This window comes from Osmerus mordax, chromosome 26, assembly GCF_038355195.1.
Source record: "Osmerus mordax isolate fOsmMor3 chromosome 26, fOsmMor3.pri, whole genome shotgun sequence".
Taxonomy (NCBI): Eukaryota; Metazoa; Chordata; class Actinopteri; order Osmeriformes; family Osmeridae; genus Osmerus; species Osmerus mordax.
Window position 1 is genome coordinate 6,408,113 of NC_090075.1, and position 20,729 is coordinate 6,428,841.

Sequence of the window (20,729 nt, forward strand, 5' to 3'; positions counted from 1 at the left end):
ATTCATGATTTTTATGTTGTTTTGTGAAAAAACAAATTATTCCTAAACTATTTGGGGGGGTTAACACGTGCCTCTGAAAACTACTGACCTTCGAAAACCTTTTTTTTTTCTTCAAATTGACGTGGAATCTTAAGGGCACATCATTATAGATTCAACGTGTTATACTTTTTTTGTTAAGGCTACTGGTCAAATGATGCCTGTTCCTGTACGAACTTTGAACAGGGACGATCGGATTTTACCGGCCCAGAGCTATATAAACCGCCACTAGACTTCATGCAGGTAGCACAGGTGAACTACCCTCCTCCCAGTTAAGGAATTCTGCATAGACTGACAGACACAACACTGCAGATGCGTAAACTGTCAACTTTATCCTTGAAACTACACTATCATTTCGCTACAGAACAGGTAAGAGTTAATACCTGACCAAAACATTATGTTAACCTTTTCCCTTCAAAATATTAAAACACTATGTTAACTAACTATCTGAACTTACTCGGTGTTAATTATCATTGAATTGCGTAAATGTGTAGCCTATTCAATGGTCCAATTGTTTTGTTTTGTGTGGGGGATGCTGCAAGCTGTGGTGTGGACATCTGTTGAAACGCATATCTATTTAGCTTAATCACGGAGGTTTCGCAAGTTTTTACCAATAATAGTCTTAAAAAGTCTAATCATGATGACAAGTACGATAGTGCAAACGGGAACTGCGAAACGGTCTGAATGCATGGTCTTAGGAGAAGTTAGCGTTGGAGGATGTCAAAATAACTTGAGAAGCATTCACATAAAGAGAAGCTGTGGAGTCTGTCAGTCAATGTGTCCTGCTTCTCGTGAACAGGTCATGGCCCCACGCCCGGAAGTTGGGGAGGACTCCTCTCATACACTTGGTACGTGAATATCATTTATTATTATAATTGAGGGACATTTACAAAGTGAAGAAGTGAGGGGGATTCAAACCTCTCGACTATCCCCCATCTACTATTCTTGATTTCACCTCTCCACCCTCCTCTCTCCACCCTCCTTTCTCTCCTCTCCAGAAAGCAGAAAACCAGGGACCAGATTTCTGTTGTTTTAACAGCATGCACGTCTGATCTTTAATTCTCTGCTATACTGAAATTACTATTCTAACTTGTAATAACGTTAAGTAACTTGTCAGAAGTACATAGCTCTAACAAATAGTGCAAATAGAGCCAAACCACGCCTCTTAATGGTGTCCACTCGCATCCTTCCACCCCTCAGAGGATGACAGTGCTACAGCAAGGCAGTTAGCGGTTCTTCCGGCATATTCCACGGTGGATCTGGTGTCGAAGGAGACGGAAGGGGTAGAGGATCCCTGGGACCTTCCAGAGCTGAAAGACACGGGGGTGAAGTGGTCAGGTGAGCAGACCATCCACCTGTCAGGCCCCAGCCCTGGACCAACGCGTAAAATAAACACATAAAAGAAAACTGCATTGAAAACGTATAAACAATGTATTTGTTTATACATACAACTGTACAACTGTTTAGCAGATCATTTGTATTCAAAGCTGCATAGGGTGGGATAGAGGGGGATTTGAACCTAGGACCTCTTGATCTGCAGTCAAATAGCCTCTCTCTCTCTCTCTCTCTCTCTCTCTCTCTCTCTCTCTTTCTCTCTCTCCGTCCCCGGAGCAGAGTTGGACACGAAGGGCAAGGTGTTGCGGGTGCTCACTGCCGTGGTGAAGCTGGTATTGCTGGTGGGATTCCTCTACATGTTCGTCTGCTCTCTGGACGTGCTCAGCTCTGCCTTCCAGCTGGTTGGTGGTAAGGCAAATCAATCAATCAATTACCTAGCCAATCAATGAATCAATCCAACATCTTCGTTTAGACAGCACATTCAAGACAAGACAATGCAATTCTGTCTGATAGAAAATCGAGCGATGCAGTCAATTATTAAAAAAGCACATGGGTAAAGCGACAGGAAAAGGCCAGGGTCAAGATTTCTGGGACGATTAAAATGGGACAGTTATTAAAATGGGGTGTCAACCAACATCTGAGAAATACCCCCAGTATATCTCAACGACAGTAACACTGTTCCATGTCACATGCTGTGCAGTGTGTTTTGATCACTAGTGACACATCTTCATAAAATAGCCTGTATGAGTTATATGAGCTAATACTGATGTGAACGACTCATAAATACTCCCTGGCTGACTCATTAGAATCATACTCATCGTCCTCAGGCAGATTTGCTCACACATCTTGGGATGAAAAAGATGATACTTAAAGTAGACTTAAGTACTACATACTTACATATATTAAAGTTAGCAGTACATAAATGGACAAAATCGGTACATTTTAAGTACACTTCCAATTAAAGTGTGGAAAAAGATCAATGTCAGTCAAATGTTCAAACCTCTCATGTAATAGTTTAGATTCGATCTCAGTATGGTGTGTCCACAGGGAAGGTGGCTGGGGATATCTTCCAGGACAACGCGGTGCTGTCTAACCCCGTGGCGGGCCTCGTCATCGGGGTGCTGGTCACCGTGCTGGTCCAGAGCTCCTCCACCTCCTCCTCCATCGTGGTCAGCATGGTGTCCTCAGGATGTGAGTCCCACCTGGAGTACACACACACACACAGGCTACACACACACACACTCAGGCTACACACACACACATGCACGCATATGAAGTTCCTGTGGTGTATTCCAGTGCTGGAGGTGCAGTCTGCGGTCCCCGTTATCATGGGAGCGAACATTGGCACATCTGTCACCAACACCATCGTGGCTGTGATGCAGGCGGGAGACAGGAATGAGTTCCGCAGGTACTCACATCCTCTATCACGCAGCCCCACAAACCCAACACATCCTCTATCACGCAGTCTCACAAACCCAACACATACTCTATCACGCAGCCCCACAAACCCAACACATCCTCTATCACGCAGCCCCACAAACCCAACACATCCTCTATCACGCAGCCCCACAAACCCAACACATCCTCTATCACGCAGCCTCACAAACCCAACACATCCTCTATCATGCAGCCCCACAAACCCAACACATCCTCTATCACGCAGTCTCACAAACCCAACACATCCTCTATCACGCAGTCTCACAAACCCAACACATCCTCTATCACGCAGCCCCACAAACCCAACACATCCTCTATCACGCAGTCTCACAAACCCAACACATCCTCTATCACGCAGTCTCACAAACCCAACACATCCTCTATCACGCAGCCCCACAAACCCAACACATCCTCTATCACGCAGCCCCACAAACCCAACACATCCTCTATCACGCAGCCCCACAAACCCAACACATCCTCTATCACCCCGTCTTACAAACCCAACACATCCTCTATCATGTAGTCGCACAGCCTCCATAAACCCTGTTCCTGATCCCAAGTCCACAAACAGTCAGATTGACGAGGATCGTCTCCTTTCCAAACCCTCTTTCCCCGGGGGGTCTCCAGGGCGTTTGGCGGAGCCACGGTCCATGACTTCTTCAACTGGCTGTCGGTGCTGGTGCTGCTGCCCCTGGAGGTGGCGTCGGGGATGCTGTACAAGCTCACCAAGCTCATGATCGACTCCTTCAACATCCAGGGCGGCGAGGACGCCCCCGACCTGCTCAAAGTCATCACGGAGCCCCTCACCAGCTCCATCATACAGGTGGACGCTCCCACGCGCACCTCACTGAAGACCGCACTGTGTAGTACTGGAGCTGAGGTGTTATTGTTGGTTGGCACGGCGCTTTGTCGTACCGTGATTGTGATTTGCTATTGTCGCACCGTGTCTGATAGCTGAGAGGCCGTTACTTTGGACTGTGTCTTCGTATCTCAGTTGATATATAATCTCGATCATAGAGTTAATAGGGAAAGGAAAGCATTAGTTAAATATTTACATCATAATCCAAAACCAAATGTACTTTATTTCAAATGTAGTGGGGGGGGGGTGTGTGTGTAAAAGAGCGTCTGTCTGAAATATCTCTCTCTTGTTCCCTCCCAGCTCGACAAATCGGTAATCAGCGACATCGCCACCGGTGACCCCTTGGCTAGAAACAAGAGTCTGATTAAGATCTGGTGCAAAACACAGTTAAACACGGTAAACGCACACACACATCGACACACACACTCGCACGGAGGGTCTTCTGTCTGTCTCCAAACGAATGAATCTCCCTGGTGATTTATGAGCTCCCACGGCAGGAGAACTGATCAAATAACAAGCGTGGTTATCTGTCACCGCCATCCCCCAGTTAATGTTTAATCACTCCTGTGTCCGGGCCAAAAGATCGTCTAAATTTAGTGATTTATTGTCTCTCTGATGTCTCATTGCTTGTGAGATTTAGTTAATTTATTACTGGTCTGTTTAAATGAGCATATTGTTTGAGTCCCCTCCCCCAGAGTTGTGGCAGACTGGTTTCACTTCCAGCATCGGTCTAGTTCTTCTTCTGTGTTATGGCAGACTTCTCTTCCTGAATCTGTCTTCTTCTCCCGTGTTGTGGAAGACTCTGATGAATGTGACTGTCCCGGGCCTGGCTAACTGCACTGCTGGCGCCCCCTGCTGGGTGGAGGGCAACCTGACCTGGACCCAGAAGAACTACTCCGACATCATCAACCTGGAGAGATGTGAGTACAGCACGCCACGATGGCCGAGCAGGCTGATCGCGCAGACAGTCGGTCCTCTAGAAACACACAGGATCACACAAGCTTTAGAAACTTGTTCGAGAAACACACAGCACAACACGACAATCTGGAAATGTCCTCCAAACTGGACGACCCCTGATCCACGAAACTTCGGAGTAACCTGAGAGGACGCTTCAGCAAACAGTCTCCCTCCTCTTCCCCCACCCCTCCCCCCCACCCACTCCCAGACCAGCTTCCTGGAACCAGAAGAATGACTTCCATTCAGAACCCATGTCCTTCTTTAGCCTTCCCTCTACCTCTCCCTCTCCTCTACCTCTCCTTTACCTTTCCCTCTTCCTTTCCCTCCCCTCTACCTCTCCCTCTCCTCTACCTCTCCTTTACCTTTCCCTCTCCTCTACCTCTCCTCTACCTCTCTACATCCACCTCTACTCCCCTCCACTTCTCCTCCACGTCTCCTCCATCTCTCCTCTACTCCCCCTCTCTTCTACTTCTCTTCTCACCTCCACCTGTTCAAAAGCTCCATTCATACCACTCAGCCAAAGCACCTCCTCCCACACCGCCCCACACCGCCCCTGAGCCAATCAAATCCGGTATCACCACACCTTGGGTCTGGATCCAGCCAACCAGAACCTAAGCTGACAGGTCGTCTCCGTGGCAATGACCCGGACGGGCTCCAGTCAGCTGCTGTGGGTCACCAGCTGTGTCACTGGCGAGTGTTCAGCGTCCAGAACAGAGACACTGTAGAGTCTGTCGTGCTGCTAGCATTCCTTGTGCTCACCTTCCATCCTGGAGGGTTGGGGGGGGAGGGGTCTGAATACGTTCGAGACTTGAGTGTTAGTGAGTCTGTGCTCGGTCTGTTTCAGTCATGAGCAGGTGTTTGTTCAGGCTTGTTGTTCAGGGAGCCCGCAAGCTTGGCCCGCGTAACCATGGACACTACGAACCTGGGACCCAGAAAGCCGTCTTACCTTACTGCTCTTTGCCAAAATCCCCTAACCCCGTACATTTACATTTAGTTATTTACATTTTAACCATGGATATGCCCCCCCAAACCCCCCAAGGAGTGTAGTCCCTGTAACCGCAGACACCAAATCTCCGAGTGTCGTCCCCGTAACCCGCGGATACCAACCTAAACTCACGTGTGGTGTTGTGGTTTGTGGGCTGCAGGCCGGCACATCTTCGCCAGCGGCAGCCTGCCGGACCTGGTCGTGGGGCTGATCTTGCTGGGCCTGTCCCTGCTGGCGCTCTGCTCCTGCCTCATCCTCATCGTCAAGCTGCTCAACTCCATGCTGAAGGGTCAGGTGGCCCTGGTCATCAAGAAGGTGCTCAACACAGGTCAGCTGGCTCCCTCCCGGGTCTCCCCGCTCCCTCTCTGTCACTCTCCGTCTCTTAGTCTCTCGCTCTCCCTCTCTGTCTCTTAGTCTCTCCCTCCCCCTCTGTGGATCAGGTGTCTTGGTTGATAGTCAGCACAGCTGAACAAGTCCTGCTGTCTGATGAGCTACACAGCTACAGCAGCCCCGACCTTTAACCCTACCCCAGGTGTTCTATCCTCTGGGGGGGGGGGAGCAAGGCTGGTACACACACACACGCGCAGACACACACACACACGCATACACATACACACACAAACACACACACACACACACATACACCATCCTGGTCATGAGACGTGATGGAGCGGTGTGATGTGGTCACAGTTTCCTCCAGGCATTTGGTCCCATTGTTATGTTGCTATGCCTGCTAGACCCATGCTAACAGTGCCACGTTGTCATGGCTCCTGTGTGTCAGACTTCCCGTTCCCGTTCGGCTGGGTGACGGGCTACATCGCCATCATGGTGGGCGCGGGGATGACCTTCATCGTCCAGAGCAGCTCCGTCTTCACCTCCGCCATCACGCCCCTCGTAGGTGGGTACCTCTGTTGTCCTCGGTTACCTGTCGGCAACACGCGCTAGCATCCACCCCTGTCCCATGACTAATGTGTCCTCTTTGTCTTTGCTCAATCCATTCTCCCCCCGTCTGTCCATCCCTCAATCCATCCCTCTATCCACCCCTCCATCTATCCTTCCTCTATCCACACCAACCCATCCCTCCCTCCCTCTCTCCGCCCGCCTCCAGGCATTGGTGTGATCAGCATAGAGAGAGCCTACCCCCTGACCCTGGGGTCCAACATCGGCACCACCACCACGGCCATCCTGGCTGCCATGGCCAGTCCTGGAGAGACGCTCGCCAACTCCCTGCAGGTCAGCCCCCCCCCCCCCCCCCCCCCCCCCTGGCGCTAGCCAGCGCACTGTGTCCCTGCTGGAGTGTGGTGTGAGTGTGTGAGGGCGCGGGTTTGAGTGTGTGCATGTGTGTGTGTGTGCGTGTCCCCCGCGTGTGTATGCGCATACGTGTGTGTGTGTGTGTCTGTGTGTGTACACATCCAGTAGCTGCTATCTGATCCGCCCGTGTCCCTGCCCTCCTCCAGATTGCCCTGTGCCACTTCTTCTTCAACATCGCGGGCATCCTGCTGTGGTACCCCATCCCCATCACGCGCCTGCCCATCCGCATGGCCAAGGCGCTGGGCAACCTGACGGCCCAGTACCGCTGGTTCGCCGCCCTCTACCTCTTCCTCTGCTTCCTCGCCATGCCCCTGACGGTGTTCGGCTTGTCGCTGGCCGGCTGGCAGGTCCTGGTGGGCGTGGGCGTGCCCTTCGTCCTCTTCATCCTCGTCATCGTCCTCGTCAACGTGGCGCAGTCGCGCTGGCCGCGCTACCTGCCCACCGCGCTGCGCTCCTGGGACTTCCTGCCCCTCCCCCTGCACTCCATGGAGCCGTGGGACCGCGCCGTCACATCCTGCATGGCGTTCTGCGGCGCGCGCTGCTGCTGCCGGTGCTGTCGCCGCGGCGCCGAGGACGAGGAGGGAGGGAAGGGCGGGAGGATGAAGAGTTTGGAGGCGTTCGATAACCCCGCCCTGAGCGGGGATGGGGAGGCAGAGGAGGTCGCCAGGCAAACGCAACTGTGAGAGAAGAAAAGGGTGTTTTAAATGTAAAGCTTGAATGTAAGATAGATGTAAGTAGCTTGATGTTTATATGGCATGTTGTTAGTGGTAATTGTTTGAGGTTTCTCAGGCCTTATTGATGCTTCTACCGACCTACTAACAACAGGAAGTGTTTAGTGTATTCCAGGAAGTATTGCATATGACAACAGGAAGTGTTGCATAGAACACCATGAAGTGTTGAATGTACAGTCATTCTGTATGGGACTGGTACTATAATCTGTAGGAGTGGGGGGAAACATTGATTCACATTTGAATCGCGATTCAGTCTTCTAGCGATTCAGATCGATTCACAAATTTAAAAAATCGTTTTTATATTCTTGTACGTTTAATCACAGTCAAATAGAAACAAGTAGCAAACTGGAATCAAATGTAAGCATATATTGAATCGAAATTTGATTAATTTTCTTTATTTATTTTTTTTGGGGGGGGGTGTTAAATCGAATCGTGACCCCAGGAATCGATTCGAATCGAATTGTGAGGTACAAAAAGATTCCCACCCCTAATAATCTGCTACGTGGAGATACCATAGAGCATATTTTGTATTCCTCCTATAAATGTACTTTCTCTTATGTATATATATGTGTTATAAAAAAACTAAACATGTTTTAAGCATATCCTATAGGAACAAGAAAAGATGCATAGATGAATGTCTGTTTAACTTGATGTAGCATCCTTAATATACTGTGCTTGTGTTATGGTATTGGAATGTAAATAAATAAACATATTTATAGTTCTGGTCTCTGATCTCTACTTGGGTGGTGTGTGTGTTTGAGCTGTGAGCCTATTGTTACATAGCACAACATAGGATGGGCATGTACTGCAAGAACCGTACATCTTACTGAGTGTGATAATATGATTTTTCGATTTTTACATCTATTTGGACTTAAGTCAAATGGCTAATCTAGTGTTTTAATTTGAGTAAACAACACATACTTAGAGAAACCTTATCAAGTGAAATTGTGCTTCCTGTGTCTTAGAGACACAGTGACATGAGAGGAACTGCTCGGGATGAGGACGTGACCAGCGGATAGATATCCCCCTGCGGCCAGGCCCGGGTTTAGAAACCAGCTGAGACACAGCCGAACATGCCTGCCTGCCTGCCGACAATGTCTGGATTGAAATATTATTCATAGGTCAAGTGTTGGTGGTAATCTCATCATTCAGCTTTCATTAGATATCCCTCTAATTAATCAAGTAATAAGCAAGCACATAAAAAAGACAACATTCTAAATTATACTGGGCATAGAAATCATTTTAAGTCTTTATGGACTTGGGATGATTATTGTTGTGGCAATCCTACCACCTTGTGGCATATAAATTCATGACATGTTCATGACTGGCTAATAAATAAGTGACTTAGAGAAGTGGTCTTCAACCCTGGTCTCCAGAACCCACTGTCCTGTATGTTTCAGATGTTTCTCTGCTGCAAAACACCTGATTTAATTGAATGACTCCCCTCTCATCTTGGAACTGGAGAAATGGAAGGAATCTCCCTATTGGTGTCAGCCTGTTAATCTCTTCCTGGATGCTGAGATGCACATGCTCAGTGATGTATTGCTGTCAGAGCGTGACAGAACGGCCTTCAACAGCTGTAAAAGCCAAACTTCCAACGCCACAACAACCCACCTGTACCTCTCATGCAGTATACAGTTTATGTGCGTAGATGTAATTACAGTATATGCTGAATAGAACTATCGATGACTTTAGTCAATGTCGATCAGAGTTTGTTTCAGGATTGAAACACAAGAGGGCGCTTAAGACAGGGGACTGATGGTGGAGGGTGACGTCCATTCGAATAAGGAAATGAAACGACCTTATCGAAATGGTTTGGACTTATCGCCTATTTCCTTATCGCCAAAACGAGTTTGACCCTTTCTCTCTCCCTCCGCAATGTGTGCATGTGTATAAGTAGTCCTATATGTGAGGGGATTTCTCTAAAAAGATTTATATTTTATTGAGGTATAGAAACTTTCATTTATTACAAAAGAATTGCCAACAAACAATTTAAGGTAGCCTACAAACTGAAACATGAATTCGACTTGTCACATGCCAAATAATGACAATACATTTTATGAAAAGGGATGGACATTTTCTCATGTTATAAATAGCTCACAGCTGAAATGCCATGAGGGAAATATATAAGATAAATATTGAAATCTCAGTCAAAAATGACTCTTAAGACAGATACACTCGGAAACATCATCCCCTCCCTTCCTTATTCTCTCTCTACAACCATCCCTCCATTCTTCCACCCATCTCTGCCTCCAGTAAGTCCCTCCATTCTGTGGCTAAGCCTCCTGGTTAGTATCCAGGGGCGAATGGGGGAGGGTGCAGATACTCTGGAGGTAGTCCGTCTACGGGGCTGGAAAGGGCCATGGTGCTGTTTAATGGAGGGGCACTACAGTGCTGTCCTGTCAGCTCCTGGTACTCGTTCTCTGAGGCCTGCTGTTCAACCCTGTCTAAGGCCCCTGGAGTACCCCCCTGGACGCATATCTCCGAGTACATGTGATTCTGAGAGGAAGTTCTCTTCTTCTGAAACTTCCTCTTGATGTTGTTGATGACTGCAGACTTCCCTTCCTGGATCCTCCCAGGCTGTTTGTGGTTGGAGTCGTTGTGGCTCGTCTGCATGCTGGGTGGAGGGAGGCTTCTCTCGGAGCTGATTACCACGGGGGTTCGTGGAGATCTGTTGGGGGCTGGGCAGGAAGCCTGGCTGGGACTCAGGTCCCGCTGGGCTAAGCAGCCTCTGGCTGGAAGCTTAGGAGGCTGGTCTGCAGGGATGCTCGTGGTCACGGTGGGGACAACAGCAAGTATTTTCCTGGGTAGTGGGATTGGCCTAATGGGGGGTTCCACCTGAATTGTTGAAACAGAGAAAAACCATTGTGAGGTCAGACATGCGCCAACTGTCATCCACCTGCAATACATCATTTCTTGGGGCTCATCGATTTGTCGACAACATGTCATTGTCCGGAGACGAAACAATAATATTCTTAGCTTGTGCCCTCAACAAAGAAAGTACTGGAATAGTCCAGAGATCCAAGGTTGTCTTTACCAGGGTGGAGGACTGTAGTGTGAATGTGAACATCTCTGGGTCCAGGCAGGGGTAGAGTCTGGGTGGAGCGCTGGTTGGAACAGCAGGAAGTGCTTTGTTGGAGTGAATGGTAGAGGGGGCCTGCTCCTTCATTGTGATTGGTCGAACTGGGAGGGCGGGTGGGGTCTCCTCTGTTGGCTTCAGGTGTGCTGTGTTGTTGTGGGAGGGGGGGTTGGTGGGAGGCGGAGCCTGGCTTGGCTGCATAGGGGCTCTCTTCGTGAAGAGCAGTTCTGCGTAGTCAGTCTTGCCTCCACATAACTGTGAAAACGGGAAACACGCATGTTGTGCTGAGTCATGTTTCCAGGTCGACGCACCTGCTGGATCAAATGACGGCATGTAGGCATGAAAAACGACGACAACTCACCTGTCCACAGGCGACAGTCAGAACTTCGTTGAAAGGCATGATGGGAGCTCTGCGGTGAAAGTCGACCAGGTCTTGGAGAGACTGATGCTGCGTGTCCTCCCCAAGGATGCTGTATCGACCGTCGCGCATCACCTCGATAATGAAGTGTCGACAGCGGTCATCCGCACTGAAGGGACAAACAAAGATATATCAAAGAGTGGGTGTCAGGTGGCTGAGCGGTGAGGGAATCGGGCTAGTAATCCGAAGGTTGCCAGTTCGATTCCCGGTCATGCAAACTGATGTTGTGTCCTTGGGCAAGGCACTTCACCCTACTTGCCTCGGGGGAATGTCCCTGTACTTACTGTAAGTCGCTCTGGATAAGAGCGTCTGCTTAATGACTAAATGTAAATGTAAAGACAGACAGTATGTATCTTGTGTGTACAGGTATGAGTGTGTATCTTACAGCTTACAGACTCACCAGTATGAGAGTGTGTATGTCATATAAACTTACCAGTATGAGAGTGTGTGTCATACAGCATAGACTCACTGGTATGAGAGTGTATATTAAGTATAGAAACCTACCGGTATGAGAGTGTGTATCCTATCCTGGTCTCACTGACACGCACAAGGAAGTAACCTGGAGTTTTGGACTGGAGCATTTCCTCTGCATCTCTGTGGATGAACAAATGAGCTCTTGTCTCACTTTCACAGAAGCCATTCACTGCGGTGAAGCTTTGCTAAGTACATGACAACAAGACACATACATTGGCTCTGGACTAGCCCTGTGATACAAAATCTGGTCATTCCTGTATAGCAATGTTGCCTTGATGACATCATGGCAGTCGGTGACACAGTGACTGAGAAATCTTACTTCCTGGAAATGACTCCATGAAACCATTCTGGAACAATTCCATTCCTGATGACACTGTGTCGTTGGAATTCTGTGAACCAGGCGATGGCTGCTGCTGCTGCTTCCTGGGTTTCCTGCATCACTGTTCTGTCCTGTCCTCAGTCTGGCCTGCAACACACAGGGAGACTTTTAAGAATTCATCAGCCAGTGACCCAGACTGGTCCTAAGCTCAGGGTGCAAATTACAGGGGGGTTTGGGGGGGGCCTGACCTCCATAATTAAGACTTGGACCCCCAAAAGAGGTCAAAACAACAGGTCGGGGGGATCGATACACGCCCTGGAGAAGAAGTTGACGCCCCCGATTGTCATTATATAATTCGCACTCTGCCTAAGCTTACCGTGTACGAAGATTCTCAATTAGACTTATTAAAATATTTGGCAAACTAGGCTTTTCATAGTACACACAGTTTCACATTCTCACAATTCAAGTTCCACTTATGGACATAATATTTACTGTTCTTTCACCATGGTGTTTAGTCGACAAGACCTGCACTTTGTTTTGGCTATGACAAAGCTACATTTTATATAATAAAATACATTGAATAAACATATGATGTGGTAGGCTAATCGTTCTTTTATTACTCCAAATAAAAATAAGGAAAACTTTGAAAAAGACCGTTAACAAAGTGACACATTGATAGCTTATTTTATGCAAATCTTTTTTCACACAAGGAAGCGCTCACAAATGGCAAAACCTTTAATTTGGTCTAACCTACTTATATATTAGGAGATAGAAACACTTTAAATTATCATCACATTTCCACTAACATTATTTCATAATGGATTTAAATGTCTCTAGTGTACCCGGAGTGTCTTACCTGGTGAGGAGCGACGAGCGATGTAAAACAGTTGACTTCACACACCTTTACCTGTTGACTGCACCCGGGCGAAAGGGCGGGGAAATTCCGTCCAATTTACTGTATATTATCGCTACGTTTAGCTCATAACGTACTTACTGTAAGTCGCTCTGGATAAGAGCGTCTGCTAAATGACTAAATAAAATAAAATAACATCAGCAAAGGAGAATAGCAGAAATGGAACAAAGCTGTCAGTTCAGTAAACTTGTACCTTAAACTTTCGATTCTGAAGTAAGACCCTATAGCGTAAACCATAAAACGAGCTCAAATAACGTAAAATGTTACGTAAAGGCAACAGGTGCTATTATAGGACACTCAAGACTGGCTAACTTCACGTCTCTCTATACTGTAGCCTATATAAAAGGTGTGTTAACCTTTTTATAATGAACTCATTACGATTTTATCAAAGTAGTGAAATGAATACAGGTCTGCCAAATAGGCCTGTTTTAAAGAATCTCATTTTAATTATAAATCATCAGATATCACATATCGACAACGAAGTAGAACATCTCAATACGATTTTTAAAAAGCATGGTACAATCATCTTAATTTTATCGTATTATTTACATTTTTTTTTTTCTTCCAAAATGCAAATTTCTCTCCCATTCAACCCACTAACAAGAAATCAAAATAATGACTTGGACAAGCTAATGACGTTCAAAGAAATAACTTTATAAACGTTTAATGATTTACAAATAATAGTAATAATTGGGAGGGAAAAACCTTCAGATTATGGTCAAATCAAAAACAATACTGCCACATGAAAATATGTCAGATTTAAAGAAAACCATGATCGTGAGCCTTCCTGCAAGTGTGGGACTGGGAGGAGCATAGAGTTCTGGAGCTTCAGAGGGTTTTTAAGGCCACTAGAGAAAACAGTTTTGTAAATTCAGAGAAAGGTCATACAGTGAAGTGTTCTATGCTTTTAATTTTCCTACAGACGCTTGCATTGAGGAAGAAACTCACGAGCGACATGAAGACAAAAATAAATCAGGAATGATGGGCGTGAAAGAAAAATTTCGAAAGAGAAACATAAAAGAGAAACCAAACAGAGGAATAGAGACCCTTTGCACATTTCTATTTTCAAAGAGAAGCTTGTCTTTTCATCATGTGGAATGTGCTGTGATCCGACAGCCCTCCAGTCTCCAGGTGCATAGTTCAGGTGGCCGCGACTGAGAAGAACAACCCTCAATCAGGCCTTGATAAGACACAATGTGTTGATATGGAACAGGGGCGGGCTCAGAGGAAAGTATAGGGAAGGGAAGGCCAGGCAAACAAAACGATAGGTCAACAATAATGAATCATTCTCCACCAGGAAATACAAATAGGAAGACCAGCATGAGAACATCTCAATATTGTGGTCTGGAGTAATGTGGAATATAGCATGAAGTTCACCCTCAACTAGTCCTGGAATAAAGAGGGCTACAGGAAAGTGCATAACGAAGACCACAAAAGAGCATCTTTAAACCAGAAACCTATTTCACTCTATTTCACTTTACTGTAGATCTATTGCAAGTCTTTTGGTCCACACCAAAGTATAACAGTATGATGCGCTGTTTATTATTATTAATACTCTAGCGCCACGAACAAATCGTATGTGAGTAATACTAATATCTGGTAAACTGATCTCCTATTCAAAATCGTCTTCCCGGTCTTGGACATATGCTGCTGCCCCCTGGTGCTTGTGTTGTTACTTACAGCTCAAAACCCTGACCAGCTTAATCAAGTGCACAACAGTAGAATGCTGTTGGGAATAAGGCCTATCGAAGAGAATAATACTGGTGTGTAAAAACTACAGACCTCAGAGCTACAATACAACACATACAAGGATAAAAGATGAAACTATCAGAAATGGAATGTCACTGTGTATTGAACAACAGGGGTTAGCCTCACTGAACTGTATCACACATCATCTCAAAAGACACAGCAACGATAACATCCAACAAGGGCCAGGTTTCCGTTCTAAGAGCGCTCTAGAACGCTCTTAGAACGTTCCTAAGAAGCTCTTAGCGTTAAGATCTTCTTAACGAATAGGTGTAAAGGTAGGTGTAAAGGTAGGTAGGTGTAAAGTGGCTTTGATTTGGAAAACTTCAGCCCGTACTGGCAACCGTTTCTTGAAAAACTGCTTTCAATCCAAGATGTTGAAGTAAGGATGCTCACCAAGGAAACACACATTTTCAATTGAACATAAGTGGAACTCTGAACAATTGGAACTCAACCTGGCGTGGGAGGAGGAAAATGCCGGAAGGTACAGACTTCACAGTAGAAGTTCACTTGGCATGAGTGCGACTCCGAACTGACAAGCAGTTGAGTACCGATAACAAAACAAACGAGGGCGAGAGACATAGACATAGAGATAGACAGAGAGGGAGAGGGAGAGGGAGAGGGAGAGAGAGAGAGACAGAGACAGAGAGGGAGAGAGAGAGAGAGAGAAGGGGGGGGGGGAACAGTGGGAGGAGGACAACCTTGGTGGGACTTTCAGGGTTCAACCTGGTCTGAGGTCTGGACAACGTGATGAAACAGGAGGCACCAGGTCCTCCTTAGACCACTTAATCACCTGACTGATTCCGATGATTGTTAACCTGATAGTAATAAACCAATTAGAGCACCACCGCCCTCAGGACCTGGGCACCATGGTGAGGCACAGGAACCAACCGCCTGCCTCCTAAGGCATGGGGGAGTGGGATCAACTAAGGCAGGGTGAAAGAGGGAGGGAAGAAAGGAGGAGAGCTCTGAGCACGCCCAGTCCAGTTCTGTCCAATAAGGGACAAGTTAAGGCGGAGGGGGAGGAGCAGACCTCACAGCAGGGAGCAGCGGAAGAAACTGCTCTTCTTGGGCTGTTCTGTGATCTTCACCCCCTGACTACTGCCCTGGGGGCTGTTCCCCTCCTGTGAGGGGGAGAGAGAGACAGACACAGACAAAATAAGAAAGTAACACAATAAATTTGGAATTTGTTTTGTGTAATCCCTAGTCCTTTTATAGTAACACACACACACAAACATATTTTATAGTTATAGGCGTAGCTCATCATGCTCACCAGTTTCTTGTCCATTTTGGCTTTGATGTCTCTGGCAAGCGTCAAGAAGGCCTGTGCATGACAAGAAGTCATATTTTAGAGAGCCAAAGTGAAGTCTCCATTGTGATTACTGGGTTCTGGGACTTTTCTATCAAGGAATTACTGACGATTCTACATTGCCATGTTCCAAGAGTCAACCTGGCAAACCAGCCTCCCGCTTGTGTACCTGAGCCCAGCTCAGATTAGGGTCAGACGTCCCTTCCTCTGTCAAAGAGGTATCGGGAACAACAGTGGCCTGGTCTAAAAGGGATAGCCAACTCACATTCTCCACGTTGATGTTGGCCTTTGCACTGGTCTCCATGAACTTGATGCCATACTCCAACGCCAGCTGACAGCCGGAGATAAGAAAGTCATAAGAACACAGCCAAACAGGAAGCAATTCAATTGTATCACAGTACGGAAACCTGTGAAGACCCGTGTCTTACTCCGATTTTCAGATGTCCATATTTTTCCCTAGTATACAGATGTGTTGTGTGTGAAGTTGTTCGGGGCTACAAAGTGTGCCTCGGTAAAGGTAGCTAGGTTGCTAGCGGTTCCACAACCGGCGCGAACCACGGGAAACGGCGGCCCACCTTCTCGCCCCTGTCTTTGGACACCTGACGTTTGTCGTTGACGTCACACTTGTTGCCCAGCACCATCTTCTCCACGTCCGCCGAGGCGTGCTGCACAGAGGGACAACGCAGCTCAAAACCCCCGACACGGATACACAACGCCCTGAGTCTGCGGTACGTGACGCCGTGAGGTACGGCGTGCGCATGCACGGCGTGCGTGCTTCCCGTCACTCACCTCCTCGATGTTCCTGATCCAGTTCTTGATGTTGTCGAATGACTTCTCGTTGGTGATGTCGTACACTAACATGATGCCCTGGGGAGGCGGGGGGGAAAAAAACAACGACACAGAAATGACCAATCCCGAGACACCATCATCTAGGATAAAGGATATTGTGGAGAACCGTGTCTGGTAGGAATCGTAAAGGTCTAATGGTGAAGCTGTGCTGATAGTGAACTTGTCTTACAGGATGCTGGCAGGGGGCGACTCCAGAACCCCCGATCCACAGATCAGGCTTGTAACGTCATACTGACCAACGCAGGTATATCAAGGAATGTGAAAACACGCACGCGCGCGCACACACACACACCAACCAGAAAACTGTGACAAGAACCGCTATATTTTTAAGGACAGCGTTTTATCATTCCCACGGTACGTGGTCAAACTGAACATGGAACAACTTTAACAGCAGGAAAAAAACAGTTAGCCTTGCCTGCTAAAACAAACAAAGATGCCATGGTAATCTGACACACGGACTGTTCAGTCTCTGTGCATTCCTTGACACATTACTTGGCCTCCTTGGCCTCATTACAACAATACAGGGAAGGGTTAGGACTACGGAGGTATGTTGGGTTTAACTGACTCGTTTAGGGATGCACTTCTATACCAGTTCTATACCAGTTCGTATACCCAGTTCTCACAAACTCAATTCAAACAAATAATGACTTGAGTGCCTAACAAATCTCTCATGTATTACACTCTGCCCTGCCCACAGCAAGACATCTGAACTCCATCTGGCAGGAGACAAAGGGCCTTATGAAGGTGTTACAGAGGCTTGGCTGACTCATTCAAACTGATTAATGTGGGTAGGGACCCCATTCACAAGTCTACAAGTTAACACAGTGGAGGTTGACCTTGTCCCGTCCGGCCGTCATAGTAAATAAAGTTTGGTTCTTAATCGTCAAGGATGTGTAAATGAAGGAAATATTGTGTGACTGACCATGGCTCCCCTATAGTAGGCTGTTGTTATTGTTCGGAACCGCTCCTGCCCAGCTGTGTCCCTGCATAGAAACATCATCATCTTAGTGACAGTCTGTCATGCTCATTCACAACTAATTATGATTGATAGGGAAAAAAGTTGATGAACGGATGCGTGGATGGATGGATCAACAGTGGTAGGCTTCCTTACCATATTTGTAGCTTGATCTTCTTTCCATCTAGCTCTATCGTTCTAATTTTGAAGTCGATGCCTGTGAAACAAGAACACTTTTTTAGTTGAGAGACTAAGTATGTCACACCGTGTCCAATTACTAACGTTATGTTGTAATTGGACAAGTTGGCTAGCTACACAGATTACACCAACATCAGGCTAGCTGCCGATGCTCTGGATGTTTTTATAGCCTGTGAAGTTCTCGAAAACTCCACACTGTGTGTGATGCAGAGAGAAAAGCCGGTTAGGCTGCTTCCAGACTGGAGCCAGACAGATCAGAATGCTAACCAAACTAAGGCTGGGTGGCTGGAAGCTAACTGACTAGCATGACAGGATGGGCGATGCACTGCGAATTGCTAGCGACCTAGCTAGCTACCCATTATACTAAGGCATACTTTGTAGCCCGAACAACATACACAATTCACACACAACATACCTATAGTAGAGATAAACGTTGAATTGAAGGCATCTTCTGAAAATCTGAATAAGACACATGTCTTCCCGACGCCTGAATCTCCGATCAGGAGTAGTTTAAACAAGTAATCGTAAGTCTTCGCCATGTTATTAGCTAATGCGGATATCCCGCCCGGCAGCCGCAAAGCACCAAAGAGAGTCACCGCGTGTCAGTTTATGGGACCGGTGATTGGATGTTCAAAATGTCAACTTTCACAGTCGTAGTGACAACGGAAGCTCAGTACTGACGCTCGTCTAGGCGGCTGTCAATCAACAAAAAAAACCCAGCTGATGTTCCACTTCCATCCGCCCCTTTGCACGCAGTAGCCGAGACAAACACCACAACTGGAACTGAAAGCGAACGAGCAGATACTTTACAGTCAAGTTTATAGCCAAATACGGTATTTGAAATACCGGATTTCTGGGAGACAAGCAATGCCGGTAAGTGGTAATGATATATAAAACGTAATAATAAGATATCTTTATTATCTTTATGTAATTACAAATTACCGTTTACAGTTATTACAGCTATCAAAATTACAGTTATATATAAGTTGATTCTGGTCATTTGTTTTAAATATTTTATTTGACAACTTTGAACAACACTCACAAACACTCATTCTCTAGCACACACTGGCACGGAGATTTTGTCCAGGTTGCTTCATTAAATACGACAAGAATAAAGTTTAGATATACCGTAGGCTGAGTCTGGGATACTTGTCCGGGCATGCCCCTTATCCCAGCCTTTTGCTGTTCCCATATCAGACAGTAGAGGGAATCATTGATCCATATATAAAATGATGTAGTCACAATCAAACAGCACACACCAAAGGGACTACGTCGGATAGAATGTGCTATTAGAGACTTGTTTTGATCCAATGAATTCTTGACCCCCGCTGTAGCTGGCTATGGACCTCATTCATCCTGATTTGGTGACTGAGAGGAAAAGGCACAAGAAGAAAAGGCTGGTTCAGAGTCCCAACTCCTACTTCATGGATGTCAAATGCCCAGGTGAGAATGCAAACTAACAAACACACAACATCGTGTATGGATATATTTACATTTAGCAGACGATTGACAGTAAGTACAGGGACATTCCCCTGAGGCAAGGGTGAAGTGCCTTACCCAAGGACACAACGTCATTTTGCACGGCCGGGAATCGAACTGGCAACCTTCCGATTCCCTAACCGCTCAGCCACCTGACTCCACCATATATATTGATACAGAGCATCATTTACCACGTCCCTGTCAATATTTACTGATGAGAAATGTGGACCCTTTGTATAGTTGCGTAGTTGAGGGTAGACGGTTATATGCAGACATAGGATCATTTAACATTCTATTGTTCAGCAGTCACCATTTAAAGGAGCCACGCTAAGATGCTAGTATGAACGAACATGATAATTGATTTCTCCTCTTAATTGTGATCCTCCTGCTCCCTCTTTTCGACCCGCCTCTCCCCACCCTACCCCTTCCTCCATGCCTCCCAGGCTGCTACAAGATCACCACTGTGTTCAGCCATGCCCAGAGTGTTGTGCCCTGCGGGGGGTGCTCTATCGTCCTGTGCCAACCCCGCGGGGGGAAATGCCGCCTCACCGAGGGTACGAACTGTAAACTGTGTTATCAAAACTCCAGCTGGTCTTCTTTTCCTTTTTTTCATTGATACGTACCTCCCCACCCTCACTCTTATCTTTTAAATGCTAAATGCTCTCCGGTGGGTTCTCTGAATGCTAAATGAATGTGTTCTCCTCGTTTTTTCTTTACTTTCTCCTCAGGTTGTTCCTTCAGGAAGAAGCCCCGTTGACGCACCAGAGCTGGTAGTAGCTTCAGATCTGTTAGCAGACCTGCTCAGTGAGGACCGGAGATTGATGGGCCAGCCTGGTGATTCAGGGCCAGGAATCTAACCGTACCCTCATTTACATTTACATTTACATTTAGTCATTTAGCAGACGCTCTTATCCAGAGCGACTTACAGTAAGTACAGGGACATTCCCCCGAGGCAAGTAGGGTGAAGTGCCTTGCCCAAGGACACAACATCAGTTGGCATGACCGGGAATCGAACTGGCAACCTTCGGATTACTATCCCGACTCCCTCACCGCTCAGCCACCTGACTCCCTCATTTAGGTGATGTCAGGGAGAAACTCTGCTTCAGAGTTGCTGTCCTGCAGCTTGGATGGGTTCCAGCTATAAGGGTTGTTTACCCAATATAAGTACCAAACAAGATCAATAGAATAGAATTGAACTTGAGATTGAAAAGATCTGTCTTTAATCGGTATGTGCAACATCTTAGCAGTAGATGTAATGATCTTCTATACACTTTTAATATCATGTGTTCTTTTAAGAAGCAGTCACAAATCAGTAACGGTGCACACAAAAGACTGTTCT

General features: G+C 46.8%; 4 protein-coding genes across 4 annotated transcripts; 2 read left to right on the forward strand and 2 right to left on the reverse strand.

The window, feature by feature from the left end:
- Positions 1-356: 356 nt before the first annotated feature.
- LOC136935950 (sodium-dependent phosphate transport protein 2B-like) lies at positions 357-8,375 on the forward strand. The gene is made up of 13 exons (XM_067229655.1): positions 357-405; positions 836-884; positions 1,237-1,374; positions 1,651-1,779; positions 2,419-2,562; positions 2,668-2,779; positions 3,436-3,631; positions 3,968-4,063; positions 4,467-4,587; positions 5,770-5,937; positions 6,391-6,507; positions 6,718-6,842; positions 7,067-8,375. The coding sequence occupies exons 2-13, from the start codon at positions 839-841 to the stop codon at positions 7,601-7,603; spliced, it is 1,929 nt and encodes a 642-aa protein (XP_067085756.1). The 5' UTR covers positions 357-405; positions 836-838; the 3' UTR covers positions 7,604-8,375.
- A 1,206-nt stretch (positions 8,376-9,581) lies between these two features.
- Positions 9,582-12,929, reverse strand: hsh2d (hematopoietic SH2 domain containing). Its single transcript, XM_067229981.1, has 6 exons — positions 12,798-12,929; positions 11,942-12,088; positions 11,653-11,742; positions 11,092-11,257; positions 10,689-10,985; positions 9,582-10,489 (listed from the first exon to the last, which is right to left on the reverse strand). Exons 2-6 carry the CDS (start codon positions 12,058-12,060, stop codon positions 9,941-9,943), a joined length of 1,221 nt encoding a protein of 406 aa, XP_067086082.1. The 5' UTR covers positions 12,061-12,088; positions 12,798-12,929; the 3' UTR covers positions 9,582-9,940.
- Positions 12,930-15,336: 2,407 nt separating this feature from the next.
- Positions 15,337-18,450, reverse strand: LOC136936019 (ras-related protein Rab-8A). Its single transcript, XM_067229744.1, has 8 exons — positions 18,327-18,450; positions 17,870-17,930; positions 17,681-17,741; positions 16,699-16,776; positions 16,485-16,574; positions 16,175-16,240; positions 15,874-15,924; positions 15,337-15,724 (listed from the first exon to the last, which is right to left on the reverse strand). The coding sequence occupies exons 1-8, from the start codon at positions 18,448-18,450 to the stop codon at positions 15,635-15,637; spliced, it is 621 nt and encodes a 206-aa protein (XP_067085845.1). The 3' UTR covers positions 15,337-15,634.
- A 212-nt stretch (positions 18,451-18,662) lies between these two features.
- Positions 18,663-20,656, forward strand: LOC136936324 (small ribosomal subunit protein eS27-like). The gene is made up of 5 exons (XM_067230115.1): positions 18,663-18,784; positions 19,246-19,354; positions 19,834-19,944; positions 20,119-20,252; positions 20,458-20,656. Exons 1-4 carry the CDS (start codon positions 18,779-18,781, stop codon positions 20,145-20,147), a joined length of 255 nt encoding a protein of 84 aa, XP_067086216.1. The 5' UTR covers positions 18,663-18,778; the 3' UTR covers positions 20,148-20,252; positions 20,458-20,656.
- Positions 20,657-20,729: the final 73 nt, after the last annotated feature.